Genomic DNA, 16,657 nt, shown 5'->3' with positions numbered 1-16,657 from the left:
AAGCAAAATACAGACAATGTGTTACATGTAAACTCAAGCTGTAGAAGACAGCAGACAAGGTCACATGCTTCTGCAGGAGGCAAGTCCCTCAGACAAAGTGATGGATTTAAAGTTTCTTCAGCTCTGAGCCCTCTGGAAGCCAGAACACAAAGATAGTGTTTAAACCTCCCTCAGGGGAGGTGAGATGCTGTAGAATTATCCAGTCTGGTGGAATCTAATGAAGCTTCTTTTTCCCCTGACGAGTTCAGTCCAAGCCAGAATGAAGAGCATTTAGAAATTCTTCAGGGTGAAAAGTGCAATGTAAAAGTCAGAAGGTTCAGGGAAAGGTAGGGACAGGACTCTGGTGTCAGGATTCCACTGGCAGCCATGGATCAGAACCTGCGATGTCCAAAAATTCTGAATGAACAAATAAAAGCATGATCAAACATGAAAAATGAGAGAAGGCTCATACATTTATATATATATGTATATTTTTAATGAATCTGGCTATAGCAATGACAGATGCTGCCACTTGTCACTAGTATCTATTGCTAAATTGCTCTGTAACATATGAACCCAGTGGTGGCCAGTCTGCAAAATGCTTCCAGATGGCCTGTCAGGGTGATGAAACAAAAGATGCCTGGAAGCTAGAACCTTTTCTGCTTGTTTTAGCATAGTTTTCCTGGATTTTCCTAGCTTACTGAATTAAACAAATAAATCAATATGCTGCTTTCTGCACCTCTGATTGTTTCAGGCCCTCCCATTAAATGCTTTTAATGCAAATCCTGCTGTGATTTCTAGCAAGAAATACCAACATTAGAGGAACATGCACAGGAGTGCAGAAGAGGTCAGAAACATGTACAATAACATGAAGAAACTACAGGTTGCAGTACTGTGGATTCCAAGAAGAGATTCAGTTTTACTAAAGTCCTGCTTGAAAGAAGAGGAAATAAATAGGACAGAAACCAAACAGTTACAATAATAACAATAATTCACTGCAACCTTTGAGTTTCAAGTTGCCAGATCTTTATGATATTACCTTTTAATGTAGTTAAGCGCAAAAATCGGCATCCGGGCATGAACAACGTAGAGTTTTGTCCATGATGAAATTTAATTTTTAGAACTATTGTTTTAACCTGTTAAGTAACAGTGCTGCTGGGAACAGGAAAGTGATTCTGTCAAGGTTGCCATTGCCCCTGTGGCTGATTGTCTGTGGGGTTCTTGTGATTTGCTTTGCAGTAATATGTACTTCAGGAACAACATCTCAGCCCATTACATGCAGAATGTACTTGTCCTGACTCTGCCACCAGCTAATTACAGCTTGAATACCGTAACGACTGAAGATGCTGTTCTGGTAACTACACTATTTTATATCTGACTAATGCATTCATTTCATTCGTGTTCATGCACTAGGAAATAGAAACTAAAAATGCAGCTGTAATCATACCCCATCATGCTTCTATGCTGATATTTTCTTACATTATCACAGGATGACATTTTGTCCTGCTGTAATGACGTAAAAATGTAGTATCATAAGCAAATGTGCAGGCTCTCATATTCCTGCTTTGTGAAGTTCAACTCAAGCTTTTAATTTGGTCTGCACATGTCATGTTCACTAGGTGTAAGGGAGATCTATAGGTATATGGCCTTCTGACTCCAATTCAGAGTGACTGACAATCTTATATGTAGCTGCAAGGTATCACTGAAGGGAGATTTATAGGTGTAATCAAGATGTGCGCATGGAAAGTTCAGAACTAATAAATGTTGACTGATTTTTGTGTACAGATATGTATAAACAATGGCAACCATTGCTGTTTCTGCCCAAGGGCTTTCCAGTTAAACTTCAAATATAGGATTTGTTGTTGTTTTTCTGTAGGAAATGTGTCTTTTTTTAATTTCCTGGAAAGCAGAAACTGTGCAAATACTGTGTGTGCTTAGTGAAACTGATACCCCTGCCATCTGCCCAGAAACCAGACTCTACATGTAGAATTTCTCCCAGGGTTTGTGGCTTTGACTGCCAGCTCTGCAGTAGGCAGCCTGCACATTTTGGCTGGATTTACAGGGCTTTCAGATCCCCCAGCATGGGCTCAACACTTTCTGGGTGCCAGCTCTATGGCAGGCTGCTGGAAATTCTGGCACATCTCTTTGTCCCTGATCTGTGGCCATCTGGAAGCCCAGACTCGCTGGCGCCACACCAGATTATTTGCACAGAAAGTCCAATCCAAAGCCAGGGACTTTGGGTCCTGCTGAGCAAGCCTACTCACAATCTACAGTGTAGGATTTATTCAGTCCTTTACATGAGGATCAACATGCCACAGCTTTACATTGGCCTTTTACAAGTTTACACCACCTCCCTGTCTTCACACACCAAAAATATATTTGTTTACTTTTATTTTTCTAAGTGAGAACATTGATGTGGGTTTGCCCATCTACTTACTCAGTGTTCAGCAGATTCTGGTCTTCCGTGCTGAAGCTTTTGCCAAAAGAGACCACTACAGATATTGTAGTTTTAAGGTAGACACATGAATACTCAAATTACCATTTTTCTTTTTCTCGTGTTGTAGATGGAAGATGACTTTGTTGCTGGATATTTTAATGCAGTCTTGCTATTTGGACATATTCTGAAGAAATTTATCTCCTCCCAGAGACCAGTGTCATCTCTTAGTTTCATCAACGAATCCCGAAATATCACTTTTGAAGGTAAAAAAAAACAGTCCTGTGTAGGGTTCACTAAATTGATGAAAGGAAATAAATTTGGTTTTAAGCATTCTAACGATAATTCACTTCTACACTAAACAAGTCAAAGCCCTTCAATGAGTTTTATTCCAACCCTTTTTTCTTTTTCTATAATTTTTTTCCAAGGATGTTATCTTCAATATTAGCAGAAGCACTACATAGCAGTTGTGCAGAATCACCTCAGTGTACACAACACAGAAGAGATAGAAAGTCAAAATGACAATTATTTGAAACATTACAATTAGGAACAGACTGAGGACCAGGCTGATTTCTGGGCTTTCCTGATGCTTTGAAGTGCAAAACACATTTAAAGAATGTTGCTGCCTAATGAGGGGTAGGGGAAAGAGAGACAGAGCTTCCCAGCCAGCAGACGTGGAGGACAGGGACCAGGACCAGAAGCTGGCATCATTCTTTTGACAGAGCTGAATTCTCCATAGGGAGGCTATTTGGAGAATGAGAAGGGAGCTGGAAGAGTGAGGCACATAAGTAGGTTTTGGGGTCCATGCTTCCTCCAAAGGCAACCTGGCATTCAAGTTGTTAATTTGCAACAGTAGCATTCCTAAGCATTTCCTAAGGGTCTAGTCTTGACTTGAGGCCAGAACATATGAAATATGATTGAAGTTCAAAATGACATCCACTCAGCCTGCTTTAATGAAATAGTTTCAGCCTTTTCAAGCAGTTTACAAAGGCCTGGGTGCCTGCAGTGAGTGTAAGCCAGCTAGCAATAGGTTGGCTCTTAGTCAACGTTCTTGTTGTTCTCACAGGTTGTCTAGCACCAGTGGGCTTTTGTAGACCACAGGCTTAAAATAACAGAATTTGATTATTAGGAAAAGACAGAGGCAAGACTTAGATAAAGAAGGGACAACATTATGTCTCTGGAGGCAAGGTCCTAGCTGTAACTTCAATTCAGAGATCTGTACCAAAATGATGACTTCATGTTTATGTCCCACCTGCTTCCAGCAAGCACATTTATAGAATTTTCCCAAATTTTCCTAAAATGGCCCAACAGGTTTTAGACTTATCTTTGCTTTAACTATGGTATCCCAAACATATCAAAATACAGTTTACTAATTCCTCCTGGAGACAGCATCCTTTTTTGCTATCAGTAAACTCATCTGTTCAATTTCACTTCAAATTTGAAATGTAAGTTTTACAAACTTTTTTACTTATCCAAAATCAATCTCACACTGTAATGCCCCAGATTAGTTATAGGTTCAATTAAAAAAAAAAAAAAAGGTGTTGAACCTCCTTCATTCTTTCTTGTGCTGGAGGCTGTGAGAGCAGGGAGTCTATACAATAATTATTTTGATATTAAGAAAGTGGACCATAAAAAACTTAGCATCAGTTTTTGAGATGAGAAGGGAGAAGGGTAATTCCTGAACTAAAATAATGGTGCTGAACTTCAAGAAAAATTAAATAAGTCATCAGCAACAGCAGCAAAAAGCAATCTGAAGGTGATCAAAAAGACTCTTCTGACAGAAGAAGAGAAAAAATGAAAGCGAGACTTTCAGGAGTGGTAGGTATTGGCTAAGCTTGTGCGCTTGGTGAAATGACTGGCTCTATGAGAGCAAAATGAAGCCATGCTGAGGGACTTATGAAGTTCCACCTTAAAAATTATTTGGATGTGCTACATAGTCAATTTCTCAATCTGTATATTTGCTGACATACAGACGCAGGAAGTTAAAAGGAGAAAAAATGGTTAAAATAATATTATTAGAACCAAGCAGGTAGCTCTTAAAAGAGTAAGGGGAATGAAAAGTATATTTCCTTTCTTGCTGATAGATCCAAACTGTGCGTGGAAACAGGCAAAATGCCCCTATAAGTGAGGTTACTTGGACATTCTTGGTATGCTGAAGAAACCTGACAAATATATTTTTCTATAGCTAGAGGGACACTTTCCTCTTCAGTGCAGTCAGTTCAACACCTGTTATTGGATTTTGTAGAGAAAATGTAGTATGCTATTATGGCAGAAGAAGCGCTACTCTGAGCTGATATGTATTCTAGCATGTACATGAAGAAGATGAATACCCTGAGCATCAGAAATCCTTTTATTTATCCCATCCTTCTTGTTGCATACTTGTGTTTCTGAGAAAGCAGACCCTCTGACTAATTCCTTGTGTCTGCAGGTGTTCTGGGTCCTGTGACTCTAGATGAATTTGGAGACATTGATACAAATCTGACGCTGCTGTACACATCACAGACTGCAAATCATGTATGTATGTCCAGGGAGCAACTCTTTGACCTTATATGTGAAAGGAGAAACAAAATGCCCTGTACTATTGCATAAGAATGATGAAAATAACCACAACAGAAGCGGTGGCATGCCAAGGCATGCTGTACATGCCAGGAGGGGGTCATGAGGTGTGCTGGAGACTAACAGGGTTGATGTCGTCTGGTGTTTCAATAAGTGAAGTGCAGTTGGTGCTTTGTGGGAATGATACATTTCTTTGCAGAGAGAGGGGGTGAATGAGGAAGAATATGGCAGCTAAAAATATGGCTAAGCTGAGGAATGCACTACTGTAGCAGAAAGTGCAAGAATTATTTGAGTTTGGGCAATGCACTTATTAATGGTAGTTTGAATCAAGGGACAAAAGAAGGAGAGCACATCTGCTGACTGCATTTCTTCCCTCCCACACCCATAGTTCAAAACTCTTCTATATTTCAACACTCACAACAACGAGACACACATGGAGACTGCCAGTCCTGATTTTGTCTGGAAGAACCACAAGCTGCCCAGTGATACTCCAAGCACTGGTGAGATACCCATTAAACCTACCTCTTAGAAGACAACTCAAACAGTCCTGAGATCCACCTGCTGTGAACCCAGCACGCTACCTTCACACCTCCCCCAGCCAGTGATGGGAGGAGCTGAGGGCGGAACAGCATGTTTCCTATCCCTGCTCCAGACTCCCGTGTTCTCTGCATCCAGCTCAGTTCTAAATCTGCATTTCTGCTTAGGTGCTGCTACGAAGTCTCTTTGTAGACTCCGTACTGTACTAGTGATTGCGGGGAACACCATGGTGTGTTTTGGAAGACGTTACCCCTGAACATATTAACCTTAATTGGAAAATGGTGATGGTGTGAATTGCCTTAAAGACTGTTAAGGAAAGGCAGCAGAGTTAAGGTTATGATGAGTTATCTGATTCTGCATTGCAGCATGGTGGCTTCTGCTTGCCCCTTTATCCTTGTTGAGGAGAGTTCACAGCACTGTGCAGATTCAGGGTGCTTCTCTGGAGGGGTCTGTTAGAAGTGCTGGTGCTTTGCAAAAAGACAATGGGAAACTACACTCTGTCTACACTCAGACTTCAAATCTGAAATCCCAGAAATCACCACTTCTTCTTTTGAGTTTTTGGTGACTCCTGGATAGAATGGATGAACCCTCTAGTTATTCAGCACAACAGAGTACAACCTTGTCAGTCTGATCAGATTGAGATTATTTCCCCAATTAAACTGCTGCCACATAGTTATTGGCAGTGGAAAGGTATATGATTCAGGGTATGATCTGCAGGATAAAAATTACTGCAGTAATTTTTGCAAGGGCTAGTGCATGCTGGGTTAGCATTCACTTGAGTCATTCCCATCAGTGAAATGTCCAAAGATGCCACTGTTAAAGTTCTCTGCTAAAGGCCTCCATTAGTTTGCTGTATTGCTTACCTCTGTTAGGGAATAGGTAAAGCAATAACTGGAGAAATAAATACTCTCTGCTAAGAGTCCATTCACAGTAGGGTGGTACATGATTTCAAACATGTTTATTCCTCAGTAAAGTGAATCAGATGTCTTCAGATTAGGGTTTACCCCTCCTAAGAGAAGCAGGAGTTCATTGCCAGGGACACATGAGAAGCAGGTAGCAACACTGACAAGACTCTAGTTAGATAGCTCTGGAAAAGCAGAGGGAGTTCAGTGAAGCTTTTACTTTTCAAATCTGGTCAAATCTATAGTCTTCCTTGGTATGCCCAAGAGTTCTACTTGTGCAGAGACAGGAAATGCTGCAAAGGTCAAGGACAGGGTGTCCCTGCAGCTCCCCAGGCTATGTGTTGCCTGTTTGCACTCTTCTCAGTGTTGCTCCAGTACCCTCCTCACCCATCCCTTGGGCCCCACAACATGCCATGTTGTCAGTGGATCTTTGTATCTTTAAAACATCCCCTTGAGTGTGTCCTTGTTTGAAGCTGTTGTACAAGGGCAAAAGGAAAATGGGAATTGCCGAAAGCCAGTGTCTACAGACCATTAGCTTAACATTCTGCACTTAATGTAGGCCTGATTTTGTGGCCAAGCTATACTAAACCAAAGTAAAACCACCTCCCACAGGCACTTGATCATTTTGTTTTCACATTTTTGAAAATAAACCTTCATTTAGTGTGAGTTTAAATAAATACATTCCCCCAGAGGTCAACTTTTTACAGGCAAAGTTTAAGCAATCTCTATGCTTTGCCAAAGCCAGTCAAAACTTTCCAACCAGAAATATGCTTTTTCCTCCAGGGAGGTGAACAGACAGCAACCAGAGCCCTGCTTCTTCCTGTGTTGTAATTGAGAACAGCTGACCCAGTTCTGCTACCCTCCTTCCTCCTGGCACCCCATAAAGAAACGGTCTTCATCCACATTTTCTCATTACTTAGAAAATTTTAACCCTTGCTCTAAACATGGATAAGGTCAGCCATCATATTACACAAAGGTTTCTGGTTCCAGAGGACCCGAGAGTAGTTAATTTATGATGCACTCTCCCTTTGTATGCTGTAATACTAAAAGCCAGGTGGTGGTAGCAGAGCCTCAGGAATGGGAAATTGTGGTCCCACCACACCTCCAGGGGAAAATACAACCTGCTGATTGTTAAACAGAAAACCACGATCACACAACTTAAGTTTTAAAGAATTCGTATGAAATGCACATTCTCATACTTTGTACATTCTCATGTATCTGTCCTTTTTTTAGTGGTGACTTACTGTCATTTCTTGGTGGAGGGAAACATTCGTACTGACAGTTTCCAATGGAGCATCAGACTAATATTAAGTTGCTAAGAGACCCTCAGACTGATGCTGGGATGAACATACAGAACGAAGGTGGGGAGACATGATACACAAGACAAGAAAAATGAAAGCCAGAAAGCTGGGTCCAAATCGCAGAGGAGTTCTATAACTGAATTCTATGTCAGATGAAGACACATTGGTATACTGAAAATCCTTGCTCAGTCGCTGCCTGATTCTGAGGGCAGCTACTCTGTGTCATGTTGCTTTTTATGTATTTATCAATTTTTACACTTTATCATTTTTCTGTGTGCCTTTATTTCTGTTTCTAAGAACAGGCAGAAGTGCATTAGCCCCTAAGACCGAGTAGCTCCACACTTTTACTATCCATAACCTATATGGCAATCTGACAAAAACCAGATTTGCCTCTGTCTTCTTTCCCTGAGAGACTTGCTCAGTAGAGTAGGCACACTCTAGATGTGTGGCCACCAGATGAAGCTCTGCACTAATGGCCTGTTGCTCTTCAAAGGAACTTGCTGGCTGCTATTTTCCTTCCCAGTACAGCTGAGCTCCAAGAACTGACCCAAAACAGGCTTCAGGTTGCTTTTCCACATTTAGACAATCAAAATGACAACCTTAAATAGTCAGTTCCCAGCCTTGTCTGTCCTGCCTGCCTGCTCAGGATTAGGACACTCGTGCTCTGTGGTTTTGGGTCTAAGTCCTCAGATGCCTGAACAGCCTGATTTTCAAATTGTTTGGCACCTGGCAGCTTCCAAGGACTTTACTAGCTTTGTGCTGTCACCAGATTAATTTCCCTCTATAATGTATGAATTTTTTATTGAAGAGTACAGTCCACTCAGCAGCACTTGTCTTCCTTGTTCAGAAATTAATTCACAGTCTCCAAAGGTCTGCCTACAACTACTGTAGAATAACTTTAAACAACTGGCCCAATAAGGCCCAGTGAAATGTGGGAAATGTTAAAAGCTGTACCGTGCCAGTGACTCTGATTTCAAATGGCCAACTGCTTACCCCATCGACATCTGATTGCACAGAGAATTGTATCCAAGGTTTGCCTCCACCAGCCACTCTTATGAAGTTATTGCAAAGAGAATTTTGGCTGCTTCATTTTTTAAAATGTAGTTACTGAGAAAAGTAACCTTCTAGTTTGTTTTTAAAGAAAACACCTGGAAACTGCTGCTGGGTTGATGTGAGATTTAGTGCTGTTAAATTCACCTCCCATCTGGGTGTCCTTACAGAGAGCCCATGCCTTAGGCAGGGATTTAAGACTGCACTGCTCCAGGTTGTGCTTCATCCTGCACATGCCATCTTTAGGCAGTGCTGGAATTTACCAAAGCCTCTCAATTTGGATGTAACCAAAGAATATGCATCTCACGTACTGTGACTTGCACGTGTGTGGGTGAGCGTAATTTCTTAAGTATAATACTGGTTTTCAGCATCCTCTGTCAAGTTGTTTATTTTTCAATTTTCTTTTCGCAGGCCCACACATCTTGACTATTGCTGTTTTTACACTCACAGGAATTGTGATTCTGGTTCTGATCATCTCTTTGCTGATTCTAAGGTACCAATGCCTTTGGCCTGGAGTTTGTCCTTGAACGGTTTTCCTCCTAGGGCATTGCCTTTGATCTCTTCTGAAGAAACATTAATTAGCTTACCTGGTGGCTGCCCTCAGTGTGAACTCTTTAGTATATGCTAATCAGTGTTTGCATCCATAGTGTTGTTATGTCAGGTTAATAATCACCGGAGAAGATGCAGCAAGGATCAGAAGTTTTGCACCTGCTAAAAAGTTCTGATTCCTATACATGCACAAAAACATACAACTCAGTCCAGTCTTCAGAGTTTTTCCACTTTACTGCCCATCTTTAGCTTAGTTGGATTCATTTATGTTTCTTTAGTCTATTGGTCACATAAAAGTTCAATCTAGAAAGACGTATTTGTCTTGAGTCATTGTAGGAGTCAAAACACCATGATGTTTCGGTGGTTTCATTGCATGGATACATCCTGTCTTTCGGTTTCCTCTGACTCAGTTCAGCTCCTCTCACACCAACTTCATTAACAGCTAGAATTTAATGAGTATAACCCAATTCAGCATTATCATGATGGAAAAAGCAGAAATAGAAACCAGTGATGTGTCCTTTTGCTGGAAGAAATGCCACCCCCTTTCCAAAGCATATGGTTTTCTTTCATTCTTTAAAAAAAAACAGATCTTGCTGCAATTATTGGTCTTCTTTTTCTTATATATGTGTATGTTAAAATATATTGGAAAAGTGAAGATTTGGTTTATTAGTCAATACCACCCATGCTCCTGTTTAGAGCATTTCCCAGCAGTCATCACTGTGTTAGGATTCTCCTGCAGTCTCTCCAGTCAGTCTTGTGTTGGTTTTTTTACTAGAGGAAAGATTTGCACAAATAAGCAGAGAATTTGATGAGTACTCATTTTCCCTAAGAGAAGACAGTGTCTGCTCTGAAGTTCTGCAAAGGAGACAGCAGATTCTTTCTGCCTGTTCTGAGGGCTCTTCCCTCATTTCTGCAAAATGTGCAGAACACAGGCCACCCACAAAAAGGCAACTAATCTCAACGCTTTTGTTACCTCCTCTCCTGGCACGGTATTCACATCAGTTCTTACCATCTAGTGTTGATGGCAGGACTTTGTTTGTCTTGTGTTTGTTTGTGGGACCTCCCTTCAGAGTACATTCAATAACACGGAGGAAAAAGTACATAAAATCCAGACGGCCCTTTGTACTTTAAATTGGTCTGACATGCCTTAAGAGTCTGGCAGTTGCCTGGAAGTTTTCTGCTAAATCTGTTCCGTTATATCTATGCAATTGAATGAGTATTTAGGCTTTTCCAAAGCCAGGGGAATTAGAGCAGCCTTAAAATGGAAAACTGTAGAAAAGGCCATGGGGCTCGTGCTCAAGCTTTGCTACCCTGACACGCCATCCTTGTGTCACCCTGACACTAGAAGCTTCATGTCCTAATCTTCTGTTCTGGATAGGATATTCTGGAAGGTTATTCTGAACGAGTTTGCTCGTTTTGCAGGAAATACAGGAGAGACAATGAGCTCCGGTGGAAGAAATGGTCCCATATACCACCTGAGAAAATCTTGCCTCTGGAAACCAGTGAGACAAGTCACGTTAGTTTGAAGGTAGGAAAAGCACAATGCCCAAAGCTGGGTTGTGGTTTCTTTCTTCTAAAGACCATTGATGCTGGAGTGTTGGCATGCTCTGACTACAGTGCAGGCTATGGCTCTGGTTGAACTAGGATCTGTTAAATGTTTGGGGGTTTTAAAGTGTTTTTTTAACCCTCACTTGCTGTATTGAATTAAAAAAGGAGATTATTCCCCATCTATCACCCCCTAATACAATATATCTGTTCTGCAGCAGTAAAGTTCATTTTGTGATGGCAGAATGGGCTGGGTATGGATTTCCAGTCTCTTCCTGTTACAGATGATATCCCTGTGTGTTGTTACGCCTCTGTAACGCCCAAGAGCATGAAAGCAGCATGTGGAGGCCTAGCCAACTGTGGGAGTGGCAAGGATGTCCCATGCTTTTGTGTCATGTAGTGACCCTCCCAGAGAGGCTTATGCTTCCCTGTACAGCACACACTGACATTACTTACCTCTCAGGACCTGCCAAATGGGAAGTAGGTGATAATTGCAAGTTAATTATTCTTTATTCTCAGATCGATGACGATAAGAGACGTGACACCACCCAGAGACTGCGCCAAGGCAAATATGACAAGAAGGTAACCTGACTGCAGTGTCCACACTGTCTTCCTTGGCTTAAGAGGGCTCTTTCTGGGAAGTGGTTGTCCCTCTCCAGAAAAAATTCCACCTCCCCTGACCTTGCAAAATAGCTTGATCTTATGGAAGGAATGAGCTATTTGTTCCCTATCAGGTGCTTTGCATCTTGCTTACTGATGGGAGGCAAAATACTAGACTCCATGAACCCCTAGCCTAGTCCAGAAGGACAGAAGCAGAATGACCAGAAATCTGATGCATTTTGTTACTGAGGAGATTAACAGATTAATGGAGGACAGGCTATTTACATGGCAATTCTTGTACATCCAGTGAAGCTGTCAGCCTGAATCAGGTATACTCATATTAAGATAAAATCTGCATCATTGACAGGTCTAAATAGTTCCTGTCTGCCTGGTAAATCTTTTGAAGGGAATATAACTCAGTTACTTATTAGCTGATTAACCTGACTAACCAAAATTCCAACAGCAAAGCAGTAGGCAGGTGTTTCTGTAATATTTCTGTGTATGGACATATACTAGAAAAGAAGGATGAATTGCTGTTGTACTAAACCTATGGGTGTTTTTTTTTCCTGCTGGTATTTTTTCTTCAGGTGGTGATCTTAAAGGATCTCAAAAACAGTGATGGTAATTTCTCAGAGAAGCAAAAAATAGAACTGAACAAGGTAACTGTTGCACGTAGCAACTGGACACTGCAGGGTGGGATGGAGCCTATGAATGAAGTCATTGCTTTCCATTGTCAACAGCCATATGCGACAGCCATATGCTTTCTCATGTTTGAGGTGGATGGGTAATAAGTTCCTCAAAGGATATTGCTTGATGAACTTTCTCTTTGTGTGTGTGATCTCATCACCAGTGCAGAATCTGAATTGTATGCCAGTGAAGCTGAAGTAATTCATGCTCTGTCATATGGCCTTGCTAAATACATTTTTGCAGCTGATGCTAAAAGTCAGTGCACTCTTTTTGCTCATATCATGATGATTAGTAGTGGAATGCTGTAGTTAAATCTTATGACTGAATGCCAAGTGCAGCTCTTTAAATACAAGTAACTCTGCTAACTTGTGCATACAGACTCTTCCAACATGAGATACGAATTTGGCTGCATTACTGCATCTTTTTTTGAGAATTTTTCCTTTTTACACAACACAGCTATAGTCTGGATTCAATAAGCTCTAAAAATACCTCAAAGTAAAATAGAGTTGTCTATAAAAATGGACAAAGTGCATAATATCATGCAGTGTCATTAAATTTTTATTACTTGCTCATTTACTGACTGATTCACAATATTCTGTCACTCATAATAGCTATTGTGGTCAACTGGGAGGTTTGAGTAGGGAGCCAATAATGGAGAGAACAGTGGGCTCTGGAATTAACTTGCAGTATCCAAAAGCAGCCACTCTTATCTCCCTAATCCAGAAGGCTCTGGAATGACAGATGTCTTCAAGCACTTCACTCAGTGCCTTAGTATACACTAGTTTAAATGAAACTCATAAATCTTATCAGGCCTGTGATAAAAAGCCATGTCACAGAAGTATCATTGACCTGTGTTTCTGTACTAACAATGATTGCTTTTAAAAATAGATGCATTGTTTTTCCTCTAGCTCCTACAGATTGATTATTACAACCTGACGAAGTTCTATGGCACAGTGAAGATAGACACCATGATCTTTGGGGTGATTGAATACTGCGAAAGAGGTTCTCTGCGGGTAAAGGATTTTGCAGGTCTCCTTCCACCCCCAAATTACATAATTTCAAGTAAGGAAGAAAATCCCCATCTCCATGTCTCCGGCCCTCATGCAGCAGCCATGGACTGAGCAAATGGTGGCAGGTTTCTGACTCCAAGTTTCCTCTCCGTTGCTCAGTTCTCTCCAGCCTTCCTCAGGTGCTGCTCCTGCTGCTGTCAGTTTGATGGTTCTCAGCAGCCAAAGGATGAAGTGAGGTGCAAGCAAGAAATAGTGTAGGCAGAGCACTTCCCAAACAACAGCAACAGCCAGTATTTGTATTGTGTCCCCTAATGCAAGCATTTAGGATATTACCTTTTTTTTATTTTCCTAGCTGTAGCCATTGTCTCTGATGATGCCCTTGTGGACCCCACAGTGGCCCCAGGTGTGAAAGAATAGAGAAAAGAATATATTCCATAGTAATAAGGGTCAAAGAGTTTGAGGCTGGAATTTGGCAAATCCTGTCCATAGGGGACAACAACCCTTAATTTTTGTTTATTAAAAAAATGGTAAACTCATTACTGGCAAAAGTTATGGAAAGATTTATGGTTTATTACTACCAATATTATTTCAGTGTTAATCATTAAGTAATGGTGGCACTAGCTCTTCTGCAGGCACACATTGTTTCTACATCTGAGTTCATACAAAGACTCTCATCAGTAGCAATGGTCTCTGGAACAAACTCACAGTAAAGCAGCAGAACAACAGCTCTATCTCTAGTTCTTTTCTTGTAAACTGGCTTACTCATGGAGGTTTACTTTTAGCAATGGGAACCATAGTGGCTGGGAGAGCTGTAAATAACTGACACTTAAAGAAACAGTCTACTTAAAACTTATAAGGCCATAAGTAAATTGACAGGAAATGGACTGTGAGCACAAAGCACAGAAATTCTTCTGCCCTCCTCTTGCATTCCTTGCCCATTTCTGTCTCAGCTATTTTACTTTATTAAAGACTTGGCTTTAAGAGAAAATTCACAATTTACCTTTAATGATACAAAACACTCTTTTCTGGTTTCCCCACTTTTCTAGCTGTGCGTAAGCCTAAAATATATTTGATATCCTCTGTTTTGAGTCATCTCCTGCTGTAATGCATGTACTCCTTATAAAAAATGAAGGACTCTCTCTTTCAGTCACTGGTTGAAAGGCTGTGCAATTTAGGTACTCATATCTCATCTTGTGCTTTTTCCCTGATGTAGATTAGAACCATTCATTTCTTCTCTTGACAGGACGTTTTAAATGATAAAATCTCTTACCCTGATGGCACGTTCATGGACTGGGAATTTAAAATCTCTGTCATGTATGATATTGCCAAGGTAAGCGGGCTGCTGACAGTGCAATGTTGATCAACCTGTCCTGTCTTGCAAAACTGATCCTTTGGAGAAAGGCAGCACTCAAGGTCTTCTTTCCTCATTAGAGCTGTATGCCCTTCCACTCTTTCTTCCTCTGGGAACCGGTATAAGAGGCAGGAGGGGCCAGTGGCTCTCAAAGTGGAGGTACAAAGGGCTAAAGCTGGCTTTGGGTACTTATAAATAATCAAATAAAGTACGTCCCAAATAAATGTGACCCAAAGATCAGAGGGTTACAAGGTTACAACCTGTTTATCAGTGCCCCTGATTAGTAGGGCTTTTGCAGTCGCAAGACCTGCAAAACACACTGCTCTCTGGCTTCAGGGAAGGCATACAAAGGAAAACAGTTGTTTTTCAAATGATGGAATTATTCTGATTTGTATCTAGAAATGGGATCAACTTTTTCTAAACAGTTTATTTTACATCCTAATTTTCTCACTCACTAGAGTGAGAAATTCCAGTTTCTCACTAGAGCTATCAATTTCAGGCAGTTTAAAAGGGAAGAAATTAATCTTATACAGAAACCAAGATTGTTTTTCAGTAGCTTTCAGCACATCTTTGCATTTTATGCTTGGTAAAGGAAATTCTCTTCTACATTCAGTCTTGTATCTGTTTAGCTGGTAGGTAAGGATCCTTTATAATTCACAGGTATAATAATTAATTATACCTCTGCAGGTAATATAGAGGATTACCTCTGCTTTTTTGCTAGTGTTCAGCTGCTCTCCTCTTCCTATTGCTGGTTTGCAGTTGGACAGTCCTCTCATTTCCCTACATGCATCAGTTCAGATTTGGTCTCCACACTGAATGACTCCACTGTGTTTGCTCTAAAGAGATACTGAAAATCTTGCTCTTTATTAAAGCCCCCTTAATCCAAATTGTCACAGTTTGTTGGCCTTGTTAATGACTTTCAAGTTCAGTTAATGTTTAGCATTAAGTTTCATTTTAATAGTAGTGGTGGAGTTTCCCTTCCTTTTTAAAGCATATAAAACACCCAGAGTATTTTTAACCTTTTGCAGTTCACCTTCAGATGTTTCTATTCCTTGGTAAGTGGGTTAGACAGAGGGAAAGCCCTAAATCTGCTCTGTTTCCAATTTTCTCCTTGGTTTTGCAGTCTTTGTTCTCTTTAGGTCTTATGGCATCACGTAGCTACATGGATTTAGCTACATGTGACCAAAGAGCTCTGATGAAAGGTCTGCTAAGGATGAATTGCATAAATTGAGCCTTGCAGTTATTAGTGCATACACTGTTGTTGTGACACTATTAAATAAAGGGCTCTGCAGGATATTGTGCAAGGAATTGTAATATTTTTGCATTGTGTCAGGAAAAGGGTTCTCAGTCAGAACTAAAGCTTCAGAGCAGAGGTTACAAAAGTGTCTCAACGATTTAGAAGTACCACATTGAAAGTCATTATAGACTTTGAAAATCACATTGTTAATGATATTGATTCTTAATAAGCTCCGTGTTTTCAGGTGTGCAGGATAGTTGGAAGGAAAAAGGAAAATTTTATCAGGCACAGATATAAGACTTCTGCCTCCAGAAACTGTTAACAAGAAAGCACTGGTATAAGGAAATTGAAATCAGCTTTGCCTGCCATTTGATGCTGAAACTGATTGGGAATTCTGCTGTAGCAATCAATGTATTTCCTGGCTGATGAAAGCAGGAGCTGGAAGAAGGCACATCTGGAGGAAATAAGACCTAAGCAGGCAAAAACAGCAAAACATCCTGGATAGTGTCATCAGGGCTGCATAATAAAGCTGCTTAATCAAGAAATGTGTTCCTTTGATATAGCCTGTACACAGACTCTCTAAATTTTGGCATGGTTTAGATATGTCCAGGATAACCAATCCAACAGCATTCCCCAAAGATTGCATCTCTTGCAGGCTTCTTGTGTCTCAGACATACATCTACTGTGCCCAAACCTCTGCTGTTATCTTAGCGATCTCTTGCAGCATTTGCTGATCTGTTCCCAATTACGAGTACCCCATCTTTGGGGAGAAACCCAGCATGTCATACAGTGTATTCATGATCACGTGGGCTATGTATCCAGGATTAAAGTCTATCTAAAAGTTATCATATAAGAGGAGGAGCTATAAATGTAGGAGTCTAAGTGGAAGACAGTTCAGAGAAGAAACTAAACAGATATG

The 16,657-nt window shown here is 40.7% G+C and overlaps 1 protein-coding gene across 1 annotated transcript in view; it reads left to right on the top strand.

Moving 5' to 3' along the window:
- The window catches only part of GUCY2C (guanylate cyclase 2C), a 45,119-nt gene that overhangs the window by 11,814 nt on the left and 16,648 nt on the right, over positions 1-16,657 (top strand). The window contains exons 6-15 of the mRNA XM_062624170.1: positions 1,219-1,333; positions 2,544-2,679; positions 4,842-4,927; positions 5,358-5,469; positions 9,171-9,252; positions 10,731-10,836; positions 11,373-11,435; positions 12,041-12,112; positions 13,049-13,153; positions 14,394-14,480. Of these exons, the coding sequence (XP_062480154.1) occupies positions 1,219-1,333; positions 2,544-2,679; positions 4,842-4,927; positions 5,358-5,469; positions 9,171-9,252; positions 10,731-10,836; positions 11,373-11,435; positions 12,041-12,112; positions 13,049-13,153; positions 14,394-14,480 (964 nt within the window). The remainder of the gene's footprint in view (positions 1-1,218; positions 1,334-2,543; positions 2,680-4,841; positions 4,928-5,357; positions 5,470-9,170; positions 9,253-10,730; positions 10,837-11,372; positions 11,436-12,040; positions 12,113-13,048; positions 13,154-14,393; positions 14,481-16,657) is intronic.

Source organism: Pezoporus occidentalis, unplaced genomic scaffold (assembly GCF_034315485.1).
Source record: "Pezoporus occidentalis ecotype Australia unplaced genomic scaffold, CSIRO_AGI_Poc_V1 ctg263, whole genome shotgun sequence".
Taxonomy (NCBI): Eukaryota; Metazoa; Chordata; class Aves; order Psittaciformes; family Psittacidae; genus Pezoporus; species Pezoporus occidentalis.
The sequence above is the reverse complement of the archived record's forward strand: the minus strand, read 5'-3'. Positions and strand labels throughout refer to the sequence as shown.